The 17,225-nt window shown below is 38.4% G+C and overlaps 1 protein-coding gene across 2 annotated transcripts in view; it reads right to left on the bottom strand.

Annotated features, from left to right (window-relative positions):
• Positions 1–17,225, bottom strand: part of LOC136871654 (CDK5 and ABL1 enzyme substrate 2) — a 177,560-nt gene that overhangs the window by 9,571 nt on the left and 150,764 nt on the right. For both annotated transcript variants that reach the window (XM_067145134.2, XM_067145135.2), the window contains 2 exons: positions 9,899–10,121; positions 9,362–9,673 (listed from right to left, as the gene is read on the bottom strand). In XM_067145134.2, the coding sequence (XP_067001235.1) occupies positions 9,362–9,673; positions 9,899–10,121 (535 nt within the window). The remainder of the gene's footprint in view (positions 1–9,361; positions 9,674–9,898; positions 10,122–17,225) is intronic.

The following is a 17,225-nucleotide window of genomic DNA, read 5'->3' as shown; positions in this document are numbered from 1 at the left end:
CTGAGTCATGGCCCTCCTTGTGCTCAGGCGGCTAGGACTATACAATCCACCAATGGTCCCTAACCCATTAGAGGAGAACTCCTCACTCAGATTATGTGTAAGTAGGGTAGCATCCTGCTCCACGCATTTACCGGGCTCAGAATGTTTTAAGCCTCGGACCTATAGGAGTAACAGAGTCCCACTCTCATTTGATAGGCGAGGGACTCCTTGCTCTCTCAAAGCATTGATACTTTGTCAATATATGAATTTTTGATCTCAACCGTGTTATTATGTGACTGAAGATGTTACTAAAATACGAAACATGTACCACTTTTAACTAATAAGTTGCCTTAAGCAACTAATGCATGACAAGGTGGAAAATAAAATATATTTAGTTGTGAATCTGTTAAAGTGCGATACGGACCATGAAGTTTATTTTATGTAATATTTTTAAGTTATGGCTGAACATGTGAAGAGGATAAGTGGTGAGTTCTCAGGAGAAAGTAACGGCAAACGGTGCTTAAAACATTTTCATATTTGAAAACAAAGCATCCAGGACAAAGTGTAAGTTGGGTAGTAAATGAAGCCGCGAAGGCATTAGGAATTTCAAGGTCTTCCATCTTCAAAATAATGAAGGAAGCTAGAAAAGGGCCACTCCAAGTCCCGGCAAGAAGCGGAAAAGGAAAAGTTAATTCACAGTAATTCCACTCATTAAATACGATGATTTTGTCAGATGTGGAATACAGCGCATTGTTCATGAATTCTATCTTAGAAATGAACCGCCAACTCTGAACATAATCCTCACTTCCATAAACAGTAATCCCGAACTACCCGATTTTAAGAAATCTACGTTGTATATTATTCTCAGGGAAAAGAACTTTGCGTACGGGAGAAGGGGGAATAGAGCAATGTTAATAGAAAGGGAAGATATTGTGTCTTGGCGTCATAAATACCTCCGACAAATTAAAAAGTACAGAGAAGAAGGCCAGAACATTGTTTATACAGATGAAAGCTGGGTTAACACTAGAATAACTGTTGTTAAAGAATGGAAAGATAAAACAGTTACAACACCAAGACAAGCTTTTCTTGCAGGGCTTTCAATCAGGTTGAAAACTCCTACCACTCGTGGGCCGCGTCGGTAACGAAAACGGGTTCGTGCCTAATGCTGAATATATCTTTTTGTGTAAGAAAAATACTGCCGACGCACACGGTGAGATAGACGGAGTGTGTTTTGAAACATCCTTGTTAGAAAAGATTTTTCCAAACTTGCTTCCAAATGCTGTTATTGTTATTGTCAAAGAAGGAGCCTATACCGACAAGAAGCTGGAAGAAATGCACTATGCAATAATAGATGAGGGAAAAAGGACTTAATGGACATTACTGCTTTGGAAAACCAAAAATACGATAAGTATAAGATGGATGAATTTGCTTTAGAAAGATGACACACAGCACTTTGGCTGCCCCCTATCACTGCGAATTAAACCACACTGGAACTCGCATGGACTCAGGTGAAACATTTTGTGAGCTTACACAATATGGACTTCAAAGTGAAAGAAATGCAAATATTAATTGAGGAAGTTTTAGCGTGTGTCACACCTGATAACTACAGGACTTAAGTGAATCACGTTAAAAAAACTGAAGACGATATGTGGAAGGCTGATGATATTCAGGACAACATCAAACCCGTTATCGTCCACCTTGGTGACTCTTCAGACGAAGCTTCCTCAAGCAGTGTGTAAATGGAAGAGATGAACGTTCCACTTCTGTCTTGAAATCTCTACATTGCTGATAATGTAAGTACAGTAGACAGATTTATTTTAAAATTATATTTAATTTTACTGTATTTGTCTACCTGTGCTTGTGTGATTTCACGTTCTCATACAAAAATGTCATTCGGCATTCTATATTGCCTATTACGAGTAAATAAGCACTCTTATCAACTGGCTAAAATTTTCAGGAAAAAGAACATCAATGTCACATACAAAACGGATAATAATACTAATAAGATAATTTTCAATTCAGATAAAATAGAGAATAAATGTATGTTTAATAAATCAGGAATTTACAAATTAACATGCCAAACATGTAAACAACGATACATAGGACAGTCCGGAAGAAGTTTGGCTATAAGGTACAAAGAACACGTTAATGCGGTCAAACATAAAAGATATTCGGCAATGGGAGAACATATGGTTGGAATGAATCATAAATTTACAGACATTTCCAATGACATGAAATTATTACATTCGACCAAAAAGGGAAAGCTGATGAATGTTTGGAAAATTTAGAAATTTACCTTACACAAAAATATAATTCTGAATCAAGTTTAAATGAGAAAAGTACAGAAGATAACCCACTGTTTAGGCTAGCATATAATCATTTAAGGAACAAAAAGAAGAAGAAAAGAAGAAAAACTTGAAGATCCTAAATTTGTGTAGTGTTCTCATTCAGTTCAACCAAAATTGTATGTATTGATCATTTTTATAATATTTCATAAGTTCTCTTTACTCTTTGATATGATGTATTGGGACACAATACTCCTTCAAATTGTAAAACAAAAGATTGTGTCATAATGTGTTATTCTTTGATCTAACCACTGATGAAGGGAATGGTTGAGATTTCCCGAAACATGTATGGTTTAATTAATAAAGTTTCTTTCATTTAATGAGTGTATTGATCAAGGCGGATTTAAATAAACTATTATAAATAGTTATATTATACATGAAGTGAGCAGTACGATACATCACCGAGATAGAGATATCTTGTTGTCATCAATCCTTAACGGAGCTTCCTGTGTTGTAACCACACAGTATTTGCCTTAATAGTGAAATGTTTCTGGGGGCTAATAAACTCAGCACTGTGCTCTCTTGAAGCAAGAATGATCATGGAACTTTCTCAAATATAATAAGCAAGACATAATCATTCCAGGTTCTAGACACACATGCTTTTAGTATTAAGGACGCATCCCTACATGTTCAAACTCTTACTCTATTTCAAATGATACCGTCAGTGGACTGATATCCTTAGAAACGTTATGGCGAAATGAAATTTCATAATTGTAATTTCATTAATGACTGGATAAAATAGGGCATTATTATTATTATTATTATTATATCTACTACACAGTCTTGCAACAGCTGTACCAAGCGATGTCTGAGCTGCGGTGAATGAGTGAATATGGCAACAGTGGAAGGCAGCAAGCTCATAAGGCCTGTAGTCTTTTCTTAACTCTGGATGCTCTATAGGAGTAAATGCTATTCGGGTAAGGGGAGATAACGTGGAAGAGATAGGAGATTATAAAGTGTACTTGACGTGTATTAAAAAGGGAAGGGCAGAGTGTGGGGGGAGGGCTGTTTATCAAGAATATTATTGCACGCAACATAGTTTCTGTTAGGCACGTAAATGAGCGAATGATGTGGGTAGATTTGGCAGTTAGAGGAATGAGGACGAGAATGGTCTCAATGTATTCACCATGTGAGGGTGCAGATAAGGATGTTGACAAGTTTTATGAATCATTGAGTGACATCATAATCAGGGTCAACAGCAAGGATAGGATAGTGCTAATGGGTGATTTCAATGCGAGAGTTGGAAATAGAAATGAAGGATACGAAAGGGTGATGGGTAAATGTGGGAAAGATATGGAAGCTAACAGGAATGGGAAGGGTTTGCTGGACCTCTGTGCTAGTATGGGTTTAGCAGTTTTGAATACATTCCTCAAGCATAAGGCTATTCACCGCTACACATCGAAGGATAGGGGTACCAGAGCCATAATAGACTATATTTTAACCAACTTCAAATTCAGGAAATCTGTTAGGAATGTACAGGTTTTCCAGGGATTTTTCGATGATACAGACCACTATATGATCTGTAGTGAACTAAGTATCTCTAGGCCTAGGATAGAGAAAGTGAAATCTGTCTGCAACCTAATAAGGGTAGAAAATCTCTAGGGCGAGGAAATTAGAAGTACATGGATATGATTGGTGAGAAATTCCGAACAGTGGACAGTAAGCAGGTTCAGGATATAGAAAGTGAATGGGTGGCATACAGGGGTGCTGTAGTAGAAATAGCAAGGGAATGCCTAGGAACTTCAATTTTGTGTAAAGATGGGGAAAAGCGAACATCTTGGTGGAATGATAAGGTGAGAGCAGCTTGCAGGCGTAAAAAGAAGGCTTATCAGAAATGGATCCAAACAAGGGTTGATGCAGACAGGGAATTGTACGTAGATGAATGAAACAGAGCAAAACAAATAGTTGTTGAATCCATAAAGAAGTCATGGGAAGTATTTGGTAATAACCAGGAAAGGTTAAGTCAAGCTGCAGGGGAAACTTTCTGGACAGTAATAGAGAATCTTAGGAAGGGAGGGGAAAAAGGAAATGAACAGTGTTTTGGGTAATTCAGGTGAACTCATAATAGATCCCAGGGAATCACTGGACAGCTGGAGGGAATATTTTGAAAATCTTCTCAACGTAAAAGGAAATCTTACTGGTGGTGTCGCGAACAAACGAGCTCATGGAGAGGAGGAAAATAATGTTGGTGAAATTACGCTTGAGGAAGTGGAAAAGGTGGTAAATAAACTCCATTGACATAACGCAGCAGGAAGAGATGAAATTAGACCTAAAAGGGTGAAGTATAGTGGGAATGTAGGGATGAAATGGCTTCATAGAGTAATACAATTAGCATGGAGTGTTGGTAAGACCTTCAGATTGAACAAAAGCAGTAATTGCACCCATCTATAAGAAAGGGAACAGGAAGGATTGCAACAACTATTGAGAAAGTATTCACTAGCATTTTGGAAGGGAGGGTGCGATCAGTGGTTGAGAGGAAGCTGAAAGAAAACCATTGTGGTTTCAGACCACAGAAGGGTTGTCAGGATCAGATTTTCAGTATGCACCAGGTAATTGAAAAATGCTACGAGAGGAATAGACAGTTATGTTTATGTTTTGTAGATCTAGAGAAAGCATATGGCAGGGTACTGAGGGAATAGATGTTCGCCATACTAGGAGACTATGGGATTAAGAGTAGATTATTAAAATCAATCAAAAGCATTTATGTTGACAACTGGGCTGCAGTGAAAATTGATGGTAGAATGAGATCTTGGTTTAGGGTAATTACAGGGTTAGACAAGGCTGTAATCTTTCACCTTTATTGTTTGTAGTTTACATGGATCTTATGCTAAAAGGTATGAAGTGGCAGGGAGTTATTCAGTCAGATGGAAATGTAGTAAGCAGTTTGGTTTATGCTGACAACTTGGTCTTTTGTTTGCTATTTGCTTCACGTCGCACCAACACAGATAGGTCTTATGGCGACGATGGGCTAGGGAAGGCTAGGAGTGGCCTACATTAAGGTACAGCCCCAGCATTCGACTTGGTCTTAATGGCAGACTGCGCCGAAAGCCTGCAGTCTAATATCTTGGAACTTGAAAATAGGTGCAATGAGTATGGTATAAAAATTAGCCTTTCGAAGACTAAATTGATGTCAGTAGGTAAGAAATCCAAGAGAACTGAATGTCAGATTGGTGATGCAAAGCTGGAACAGGTAGATATGTAAGAAATCCAAGAGAACTGATTTTTTTTTCTCTAGTGGCTTTGTCGCACCGACACAGATAGGTCTTATGGCGACGATGGGATAGGAAAGGGCTAGGAGTTGGAAGGAAGCGGCCTTGGCCTTTATTAAGGTACAGCCCCAGCATTTGCCTGGTGTGAAAATGGGGAACCATGGAAAACCATCTTCAGGGCTGGTGCGATGATGCCAGGAGCATCAGGTCTGGACCGACAAGGAGGGAGGTTGCATGCTCTTCTTAGATGAGAGGAGATTTGGTCTGAGTTATGATTCATGATTCTAAATGTACGCTCATCTAGCGAGAGGTGGGAACACATAATGCACCCAGGAACATGATCATTTTGGTGGCCCAAGTGTTATGGTGTTGGCAGGCATAATGTTGCATTGGTGTACCTACCTTCAAATCTTTGAATGGGGTACACTCACCGGTCAGCGTTACTGTGGCAGTGTACTCCTTCCCCAAGTGCGTCTCTTCAGGGGTGCATTCGGCCCTGACTTAATTTTTATGGATGACAATGCATGACCGCATCAAACAGCGCAGGTGGAGGAGCTTTTGGAACGAGAGGATATTCATCGAATGGACTGGCTTGCCCATTCCCTTGACATAAATCCCATGGAGTACATATGGGACATCTTGGGCAGACGTATTGCAGCATGCCCACTTGCACCAACAACCATCCAGCAGTTGTCAAGTTTCTTTACGTCACACCGACACAGATAGGTCTTATGACGACGATGGGACAGAAGAGGGATAGGAGTGGGAAGAAAGCGGCCGTGGCCTTAATTAAGGTACAGCCCTAGCATTTGCCTGGTGTGAAAATGGGAAACCACGGAAAACCATCTTCAGGGCTGCCGACAGTGGGGTTCGAACCTACTATCTCCCGAATACTGGATACTGGCCACACTTAAGCGACTGCAGCCCAGCAGTTGTCAACCGCGTTGGTGGAGGAATGGAACGCCCTAACACAAAAACTCCTTACCAATCTTGTGGGTACATGGAAACACGTTGCAGAGCTTGCATCATTGTCTGTGGTGACCACACACCCTTTTACAAACCATGTCCCTTCTTTTGTGATGTCCAGGTGACCATCATGAGTCGCAGTGACTTATGTGTAATTTATTGTCTCTGTATAAAAGTATCATTTCTGTTTGTCTCATTGCACATTCCTTTCAGTTGCCTACCGTGCCATACTGTAGCAGTTCTTCCTATCTATGGTCCAAGTTTCATCGGGCTATGTTACTTGGCAGTGACACAACTTTCGTCCTTAAGTTTTGCACAGCAGTTCCTGCTAACTTTCTTACCCGAGCATTTAAATTACAAGAATGTAATGTGACATGTACACTATGAAAGTGGAATTTTAAAAATAACAAGTTAAGTCTCTCTGGTTTGGATTTCATAATATACTGCAGGTCCCTTAGTTAGGATCACAATATCAACAACTGCATAGAACTACGAGCTTTGTTGTACATATATACTATGTGCTTCCCTCATAACACGCTCAGGAATTTTCAGCACAATCAATCAAACAGTTCAAACGATTTTTCTGACTGATCACAATCATAAATGAAAAAGAAGTTTTACGGTATTCAACTGTAATGTAATGTCTGTCCATTTGTTCTTATTTTGCTGTGATTTTAGAAAGGACTGAAAGTGTGCACAACCAGAGACAATATCCATCATTTTTAAAAGTTCTACCTGTCTTTCATTCTGCTTAAATTAAATAAATGCAAAAACTGCTGATCTGATTTTTATGAAAATTGCCAATTTTCAAGTAGAGGCACCAAGAACTTCCCTACACTTGGTTTTAACTCACTCCATCAAATAGGAGCTGTGAAATAAGAATAATTTACCTGAAGAATATCACCTCTCAGTCACAGAGAAGCGAACAAAAGTTCAGCAACTTTTCTTGTGGCCTACTGACACCATGCCCAGCTCCACTGATGGATTCTTGCACCTGGTACGTACGGTAACCCTATCGCCACATGATGTTGTGAGACTTCAGTTTTAGTGGTGTTCCACTTCGAGGCTCCAGTAGAAGCATTCTATATTACAGTTATCATGTGGCAGTTATCATGTGGCAAAGATGAATATGAGTTTCTACTTTACACTCCCCTAATATCAAACAATTTTATGTTCCAAGTCCCTACTTTGCTAGGACAAAAAATAAGTAACAAGAGCAGAGTTTGAGAAAAGCAGGTGTGGACTGTGGACCTGAGAACTGAATGCTTTTCCACAAACAGCCTTATGAAAACACTAATATGAAGAAAATGCATATGAGCATTTGTATAAGAAGTATACTTCTAAATTCAGCATGTGTGTACTTTTTTGCAAGACAAACAGTTTGCCTGTTATTGTGGTTTTCATTGGGTAAAGCATATGCCAAAGGCACAGAAAAAAATTTTCCTAAAGAATTAATTGTTTACGCAGTATATTCACTTTTTACAGTCCTGGGAGTACATTCTCCTCTGCCTTGCTTCAAGTTTTCCTTTGCTGCATAGACCCCTTATGAAATAGTACAGTGTTATCTGAAGGTATCACCTAAGCTTGAAAAATTTGAGCTTGATCGTTTCACTAGTTTGTACGTGTACATGAAAGAAAGACAAATAGTAGAATGACTGAACTATTTTACAAAGGAAAAATTAAATGTATCCTCCTAATTCAATACAAAAAATGTTTTGTGAAAGTGAAAACCGTCAATACAGAATGAATCAAATATCTTGTAATGACTGAACTATATCAAAGCACATGTTGTGTTAACAGTGAATAATGTTTAAAATGGTGATCCAAGAAAGTGAAAAAACAAGTATTCAAAATTAATATGTAATACATATATAGTATTGATAGGTTGACTCAATGTTAACTTTTATTTAATGCTGTGGCACAATTCCCATTTCAAAACTGCTGTAATATGAAAATCTGTTCCCACACTAGCTACAGAATTCCTTTCACAAAGTTTGGACACTTAAACAGCAGTAAAATTCAGTTAAAAAGGAACCAATTTGCTGAAGAAGATTAGAAGAGATTATGTTTGCTTCTTAATGACAAACCACTGAAATTACCTCCAGATTATTCCCAACCAAACTGAATTCTTGTTAATTCTCAACTATGTAGCCTTTAACATTAATCATTTCAGTGTTCTCAAATATATACTGTAAGTCCAATTCTTAAACGCTTCCCTTTTTTTTTTTACTATTTATTTTACGTCCAGTGCGAATAGATCTTATAGTGACTTTTGGATAAGAAAGGCCTAGGAATGGGAAGGAAGCAGTCAAGCAATTAAGGTACAGCCCCAGCAATTGCCTGGTGTGAAAATGGCAAACCAAAGAAAACTATCTTCAGGTTTGCCGACAGTGGGGTTCGAACTCACTATCTCCTGAATGCAAGCTGACAGCTACATAATCCAAACTGTGTTGCCACAAACTTGGTCTTAAAAAACTGTGTAATTCTAAAACAAAGTCATGTATTTTACTATCACAGAAAGGGTCATCGAAAATTTTACCATAGAGAGAAATTGATAAAAATAAAAATTTTGCCTCTCAAATAAGAAGGTAATATAGTCTGTGTGAAACGGAAAGCATTTTGGACTCGAGATTCTAACCCAAAATTGTCCAACGAAGGGGGACTGGTATACTGTTGCGTTATACCCACCCACTCAATGCGTTGCACACTCCATAGAAAATTTCACACTATTAAGTATCACTTGCACCCGGGCAAAATACATTTCTTCATAAAGACGACTGCAACAGAAACAGCTTCCTATTTGAAACAGACTATAATTGGCCCTCAAGATATTCAAGAAACACATCCATTTCAAACACTCACCTCAATAAGAAGCTTCAGTATATCTCCTTTGACATCATTCAGCTTGGCTGATAATATCAGGCAGGCTCCAGCACATAGTTTACGATTCTCTTTATTGATCAGGTTCCTCAAAATCAACTTCTCAAAATAAACATACGCCTGAGCCACAGTTAGGAGATCAATTCCACATTCTTGTTTGGCGATCTTACGCATTTCTCGTTTCAAACTGCGTAATTTACTCAAAGTCAATTTGATGTGAGGAAACTTTTCCTTGAACTTATCGTTGAGTTCTTTCTTGAGATCTGATGGGCGTACGTAGTCGATCACTGAAGTCTAGAAAATAGTTGTGTAAATGCAGTTAGAGGAAAGATTCAGAAAATGATAATTAGAGTGGTATGGCTACATCAATATTTTAAATACAATATAATTTTCCAATTGTAATAAGACTATCTTGTTCTTCATACTGTTTAACAAGTCACTATGAACAATACTTGTTAAAAAGTATCTTTTATTTTTTAAATACAGATTATCACGTATAATCTTATTTGCAGCCCATACCATGTATGATGTGAAGGTAAGAAGGGTGCGATGTTTGCCAGCTATCAGCTCTGGATCATCTAAAAGGTTAGGTGAATAATGTAGACCAGTTGAATGAATTTGATGACCACTCGACACTGTATCATCCCAGTCGAAAGATTTGCCATCGGTATATGAAATTGGAGGTGAACTTGGGACAACATGAGCTGTGGTTCGATGAGCTGCACCATCATATGAGAAACACCTGAAAGATAAAAATAACAGTCACCCAAAAGGTATTATAAATGCTGTAAGTGGCCATATATTACACTATATACAATATTTTAAAACAGACAAAATACTCCAGAGAATAGAGAGCCATGATTATCGAGATCTGTCAAATATTTTGTTTTAGTGGAAGCTATTTCTTTTCAGTTTTGACTCAGTTAATTTATAACTGTTAGGTTGTTCAGTGTGTCAAAACTAATTTATGAATAAATAACATTTAGAAAATACCTGAAAAAGAAAACATATAATAACAGATTATACCTGGAAAAAAATTAAGATAGAAAGATATCTCTCATTCGTGAAAGAACACCATCAGATTCTATCAAATCACATGCTTTTTAAAAATAGTATATAAACCTCATGAACTGATTAATATCACTGAGAAGTGTAAAATCATTCATTTCAAAACCTGTGTCCACTCTTCCAATAATTGTTGAAATGTTATAAGTTATAACTTTACTCCTCTTGCGGTTCTTCTCTCACCACCAGTCCACCTAAGAGTGCAATGTTGCATAATACGTTAACACTGGCATTGTGCCAGCTGGTTTGTTTACTGTAACTTTGCATTATGTCACAATCTGGTGATGTCATAGTTCCTCCCGGAGTTGTAATTATAGCATTTTTTAAAAAGACGTTTATGGCATTTACAGACCACAATAAACAACATTTACACATTTTTAGAAGCTTTCTTTGCAGCTCAATATCATTGCATTCTGGGAGTGCTATTCAGTGAACATTGGAAATTATACAAACTCCGGAGAGAAAAAAATAAAAACAAGAGGGAAATGCTCTCACATGTGTAGAGACCAGAGAAAGAGACTGTTATGAAGATTATGTAAAGTGATGCTTTTGTTATTGTCATGTAATATTATTATGCATCTTTAAATAGTTATTTTTTCATGCGTTTCTAATTTGATTACTGCTTTCCCACCAAATAAATCCCACATTATTATTCTGTATCTTAAACTGTTTTGAATGACTTAAGGAATGTTTAATGAGCATTAGTGAATTAAAAAATTATATAATTTTAATGTAGTTTGAATTGTTCTGCTTTTTTTCGAATTTAATTTAATAGTGAAGATTGGGAAGTCTTATGTGCGTGTGTTCATTGAGGTTTATGTTACATCATGTTCTGGTGATATCATAGGCTCACATGCAACCATAACTGTAGTCCATTATCATCATCATTACCATACCATGGACACTTTTCTATGCTGATTATGTCATATTTTATAAGTTGCTTTACGTCGCACCAACCCAGATAGGTCTTATGGCGATGATGGGCAGCAAACAGCAAAGGGCTAGGAGTGGGAAGGACGCAACCCAGAATTTGCCTGGTGTGTAAATGGGAAAACATGGAAAAACCATCTTCAGGGCTGCTAGCAGTGGGGTTTGAACCCACAATGTTCCAAATACTGGAAACTGCCTGCACTTAAGCGACTGCAGCCATTGAGCTCGGTTTATGTCATGTTGACTCTGGAGAATAAGTTTGACATGAGTCTCAATTGAGTAAGCAGTGGGAGCTAAGTGAATGCTAAAGGATGGAAAATACGCTGGAGCTTTATTGAGTGAGGATTGGAAGTTGGCAGTGCAATGGAAGTATGCAAGAGGATAAAGGGGAAAGGAAATAGGGAAGATGGCAGGAATACTGGTGGCCAATTAAAGGAAATAATAATAATAATAATAATAATAATAATAATAATAATAATAATAATAATAATAATAATAATAATAATAATAATAATAATAATAATAATAATAATAATAATAATAATAAAATTAATAATAATAATAAAATTAATAATAATAATAATAATAATAGTGCCATGAAAAAACTTTTACTCTCCCCTCCCATCGTTTGGTTGTTCATATGTGCCTTATAATGCTTGCAGCTGCCTTGTGTATTGTGTACTTGTTGTATGTATTTGTTATTCAGCTATGCGGTTACCTTTTAAATAATAAATTTTGCCCTTGTGTCCCCCCCCCCCCCCCCCCTGCATGGCTTCAGAGTAATCGAGAAAGTTCTCGCTCTGAAGCGCCGCCCTTGGATCGAAGTCCCCCCCTCTGTGCCTTACAGCTCTTCCCCTCTCTCCTCGCCCCTTGAGGAGTTGCGTCAGACTTGACCTTGGCGACGACTTGTTGTGTTGCCTCTGCCTCGTGCGATTGCTTGCTGGCACTTGAGCTGTGAGCTTCCTTGACGGGCTCTTTTCTCTGGCCTTTCGTCCCCGGTCACGTAGCGTGAAGGTAAGAGAATGGGACTTCGTTTCCTTCCTTGTAATGTTTACGTACTGGATAGGCCTGAGGTATTAGAAAACGCCTTTTATTAACATGTATCTATTGTAAACTGGTAACGTTTTTAGCTACTCTTTCAGTGCTCTAAGGGGGTAAACTCATTGGTGTTTAGAAACTACTGGTATTTTTAAGGTTTTCCCCTTCAGGGAAGTGACTGTGCTATGGGCAATCTGTAACCTCCGTATGTAGAGGAGAAACCCACTGCTAGGTCGTGTAACTTTGAAGGTTCCTTTTAGTGTAGAATGTTATTTACTGTAAATTTATACCTTGGATAATTGAAGTTCGAAAAACGGAGGCTATTAACTAGTTCAGTGGAAACCCTGGCTCCACTTTGGTATGCAATTTGTTTTGTGTTCTCCGTTTAGTTTGGAGCGCCTTGTAAGTTCTGTTGTAATGTGGTCAGATAGCCAGAGTATGCCCTAATTGTTCGCAGAAAGAAACCTTTTCCTCGTTTATTGGTACCTGTTTATGAGGGCTGGTTCCTCGTTTTAAGGTGGTTATTATGTATTATCGTGTTTTAGCATTACTTAAATGTGAGTGGTTTAAAGATGTTAAATAACTTAAATTCTGTGAAAAAGGAGGAAGGCAATTTATTTATTTGTAAAATAAAACTTTGAGCATATTTTATTCATGGCTCCTTAATATCCAGCCCCTAGGCCTACCGCTTCTTATAACGCTGCTATTGGAAGAATATTTATGGAACAATAATAATAATAATAATAATAATAATAATAATAATAATAATAATAATAATAATAATAATAATAATAATAATAATAATAATAATAATAATAATAATAATAATAATAATCTCCGCTTCTTTTCAACCTCGTCCTAGACAAAGTTATCCGCGAGTGGGAGAAGGCATTGAAAGACATGGGATACTGGCGCCCCATACGACTAGGACGACCCAAAGAAGGTATTGAGATATCATGCCTCGCTTTTGCAGATGACATTGCCATACTGACAGATGATGTAGTCACAGCCGTTAAACAAATTGAAACCCTTAGTGAATGTGCTGGAAAGGTTGGTCTACAAATTTCCTTCGAAAAGACCAAGTTCTTCTGTTCAAAACTTGACATCCAAAATTTGAACACGACATATGGGCAAATCAGCCGAGTACCACACTTCAAGTACTTGGGAGAAATACTTGAACCAACGGGAGGCGAGAAGGCTGCCCAGAAAACTCGCCTACAAAAATTTCGGAAAGCCTACGGTAGGGTTCACAACATATACAATAAAAAGTGCTTGTCCCGCCATGCAAAGATCAGACACTATAATACAGTAATCAAGCCCGAAGTCTTATATGCCAGTGAGTCCCTCACACTAAATGGGAAAGGTGACCTAGAAAACATTTTAAAAGAAGAAAGAAGAATCCTGAGGAAAATTCTCGGCCCCCAAAAAACAGAAGATGGATATAGACTGAGGTCACGCAAAGTGACAGAAGAGTTTTCCAACATTGCAGCAGACATCCGCAAAAGACGTCTGAAATTTTATGGGCATGTTCGCAGACTGCCGGCAAGTAGACTGACACACAAGATTCTCACCTACATAGAACATCTAAAAAAAATTCCATGGGTACTGGAAGTGAAGAAGGATCTGGAAAAAGCCCATATGGACTCAACTGACACCGCAGACAGAAACCTCTACAGGAAAAAAATTAATGGATGGAAAGTGCAACCAGAGAATGAAGTGTAAAAGAAGACGGGAGCAAAGTGGACAGAAGAACGAAAAAGGATCCACGGAGAAAGGAGGAGAGCTGTTTGGCAACTCAGAAAACAGAATCGTTAGAGCTTTGTGTGATCCATTGGGTCCATACGCACATAATAATAATAATAATAATAATAATAATAATAATAATTGTACCGGGCGGTACACCTCCACGCCGCTAATTTAAAAATTGCGCCTGTTGAAACTCCTCTGCTGGAGGAAGTCTGAAATTTATCTACGCCATTAATTCTCTACTTTCTCTGAAGATGTCACCACGTGGAAAACTTTGAGTTTTTGAACTGTGTCATTTTTGATGTGTTTTTGTTTCGTTTGAAGTAAGAAGTGTGAACTTTCTCTTCTAGAGGACACTACTGAAGATCAACAATAGTGCACCCTAGTGCGAAGTCAAAGAACTATTTTGTTGGAGAAATTTTTATTTCAAATGTTTGTTCTTTGCTAAATTTCTTTCAGTCTTTAGTTAAGTTGGCAATATTTACCCCTTCTTTCCCCTTGTTTTAAACCTAGCCTATCCCGAATTTCTTAAATTAATTTTCCACCAATTATGTGTTTCTTCTTAGTATTGTGTAGGGGGTTTATTGATGAACCAATAAAATCCTCGTGGGAGGGTGTTCTCATTCCCCTAACGCCTAGAACCTTCCGCGAGAGTATTTAAACTGCTGATTTTAGGGTCTCCGGGCCACTTCTGTTCCATCTTTCAGTGTATTAAGTACATAGCAGGAGGCGGGAAGCGCCTCTTTCCTCGGCAGCGGTCAACAACAAGGTAATGGCCAATTAATAACTTCTTTCTTGGCTAGCTCAGCAGTTTAACTCTCGGGGCGGGTTCTAAGCGTTCCACCATGTAACCTTTTCCTAAATGTAACTACTTTTTCATATATTCTCTTTTAAATCTACATACTGGGATAGAGAGTGCTAACCCTCTCGAGCTCCCACTCATATTGTTTCGAGGTGAACTTATTTTTCTCAACCTATTCTTCGTTAACGTAAAACAAATTGTTCTCTTCTTAAGTCACCTCTTTAGTATGGGATTAGCCCTTGTATTAACGGCCTAGTGCCAAGTAGGTCTTAATCAAAGTATATTAGGAGTGCAAGGTCGCCTCCTCTCAAATTGTTACCTTAGAGGTCATTTAATTAACCTTCTTTTCATTTTATAGACCTCAGTAGATTGGGTATTTTACCCCTGTGTTTACGTCCGTTGAGGACAACTTGAAGGTGGAGTTTGGTGTGGCCTGGGAGAGGCTTAAATTTGAGAGCGAGTGGCTCTTTTGAAAATTGAGTGTTGTACGCCTCGTGGAGGCTTTTCTGTGTAATTTGGAGCAAGGGCTCCTAGGCATGAATGGGGTTTTCTGCCCCTCTGTTGAAACTTGTGTTTGGGGTAAAACTGAGCTGATTGCCCAAGCATTGTGTTTTCAGGGCTCGAAGCCCAAATCCTGTGAATATTTTAACTACCCTTTGACTTGCTACTTTGTACCTGCCATGCTTGTTATTTCTTTGTTTTTGAAAAGAAAATATAACCTTGTTAAATTTTAAATTAACTTTACTTTAGTAGCTTGAGACCTGTTCACCACCCCGCACCTTCTTTCACGCATAACTACCACAAAAACTCGGTAACAATAATAATAATAATAATAATAATAATAATAATAATAATAATAATAATAATAATAATAATAATAATAATAATAATAATAATAATAATAATAATAATAATAATAATCGTATGGCCTCAGCTACCGTGTGCAGACATTTCAATTTGACGCCATCTGGCTATCTGCTCGTCAATTTCGACATTCCGTTTTACTCTAGGCCCCCACTAGATGGCAGACCGAGTAAACCGAAACTCTCTTGGGCGTCTGTGGCTGAGATTTAATGAATTTTGTCGGGTAAACACCAAATGTGTCACCAGAGATCTTTTATATGCCGACATCGTACGACATGGAGTGTCGAATGGACTTTTTTCCACCCTTCAAAAATCCAACTACCTCTGCTGGGTTTGAACCCGCTATCTTGGGATCCGGAGGCCGACACTCTACCGCTGATCCACAGAGGCAGCTATTAAAGGAAATGATAAGAGATCATTCCAAGGAGCTAAAGGACTTAAGGCAGTGCGTTACGAAGGAAGTGGAAGAGATAAAAGAAAAGGTAGAGAGCAACGAGATGGAAAAAATGCAAAAGAAAATGCAGTTGTTGGAGGGGGAGGTGGCAAAACTGGAGAGAGAATTAGCGTATGTAACTCAGGAACGAAGGAAGAAGAATATTTTTATATATGGAGCAGAAGAAGCTGTGAAAGAAGATAAGGTGACACTAGTTTTTAAGGTAGTTGACATGATACAGAACAGAATGAAGATAAACTTTAGTGAGGTGGATATTGATGAGGTCCAGAGAGTGGGAAGAGTGTAAGGGAAAGGTAGTAGGCCAATTAAACTTACAATGATATCTACCTTGATGGCAGATATTGTTCTAAGGAATGCAGGGAACCTAAAAGAATACAAGATCCAGACGAAACAGGATGTAGGCAATGTAGCGAGTAGAGATTTTAAAGTGTTAAGAAGACATATGGGGAGAGCGAGGCAACAAGAGTTGAGAGCGTTCATTAAAGGCCAACAACTGGTGGTGGGGAACGGCAGATGGTCAGTTGATAAGTTGCAGGAAATGGACAAAAACTATCTACAGACTGTTACGCAAACGGTGGTGGAAGGTGTAAGAAGAGACAAGAAGGGTCAGGCCAGTGATGACGAGGCAAATGTTAAAGGTGAGAAGACAAGTAAAGTCCAGTGCGAGGAAAGAAGAGTCAGCAGAGAAGACCGGAGGGATGAGGAAGCGTCTGATCAACAAGCGGTGAGAGGAGGAGGCAGCAGAGCAACACCAGCAAGTGCTGTGGTGGTGGGGGAAGAGAGAAGCCGAACAGAGGTAATGAGCAAGGCTAGAAGTTTAAGTCTAAAAGATCTGTGGGGTAAGAAAAGCAAAGGGCAAGATGAGAAGTGGATTAAAGAATTGCTTAAAACGTCCAAAGAGGAAAGAAGCAGTTAGGAAAAAGAAGGAATGTGGAGAACTAGAAGCA

This window comes from Anabrus simplex, chromosome 4 (assembly GCF_040414725.1).
Source record: "Anabrus simplex isolate iqAnaSimp1 chromosome 4, ASM4041472v1, whole genome shotgun sequence".
Lineage (NCBI taxonomy): Eukaryota > Metazoa > Arthropoda > Insecta > Orthoptera > Tettigoniidae > Anabrus > Anabrus simplex.
This window is presented reverse-complemented; position numbering and strand designations above follow the sequence as displayed.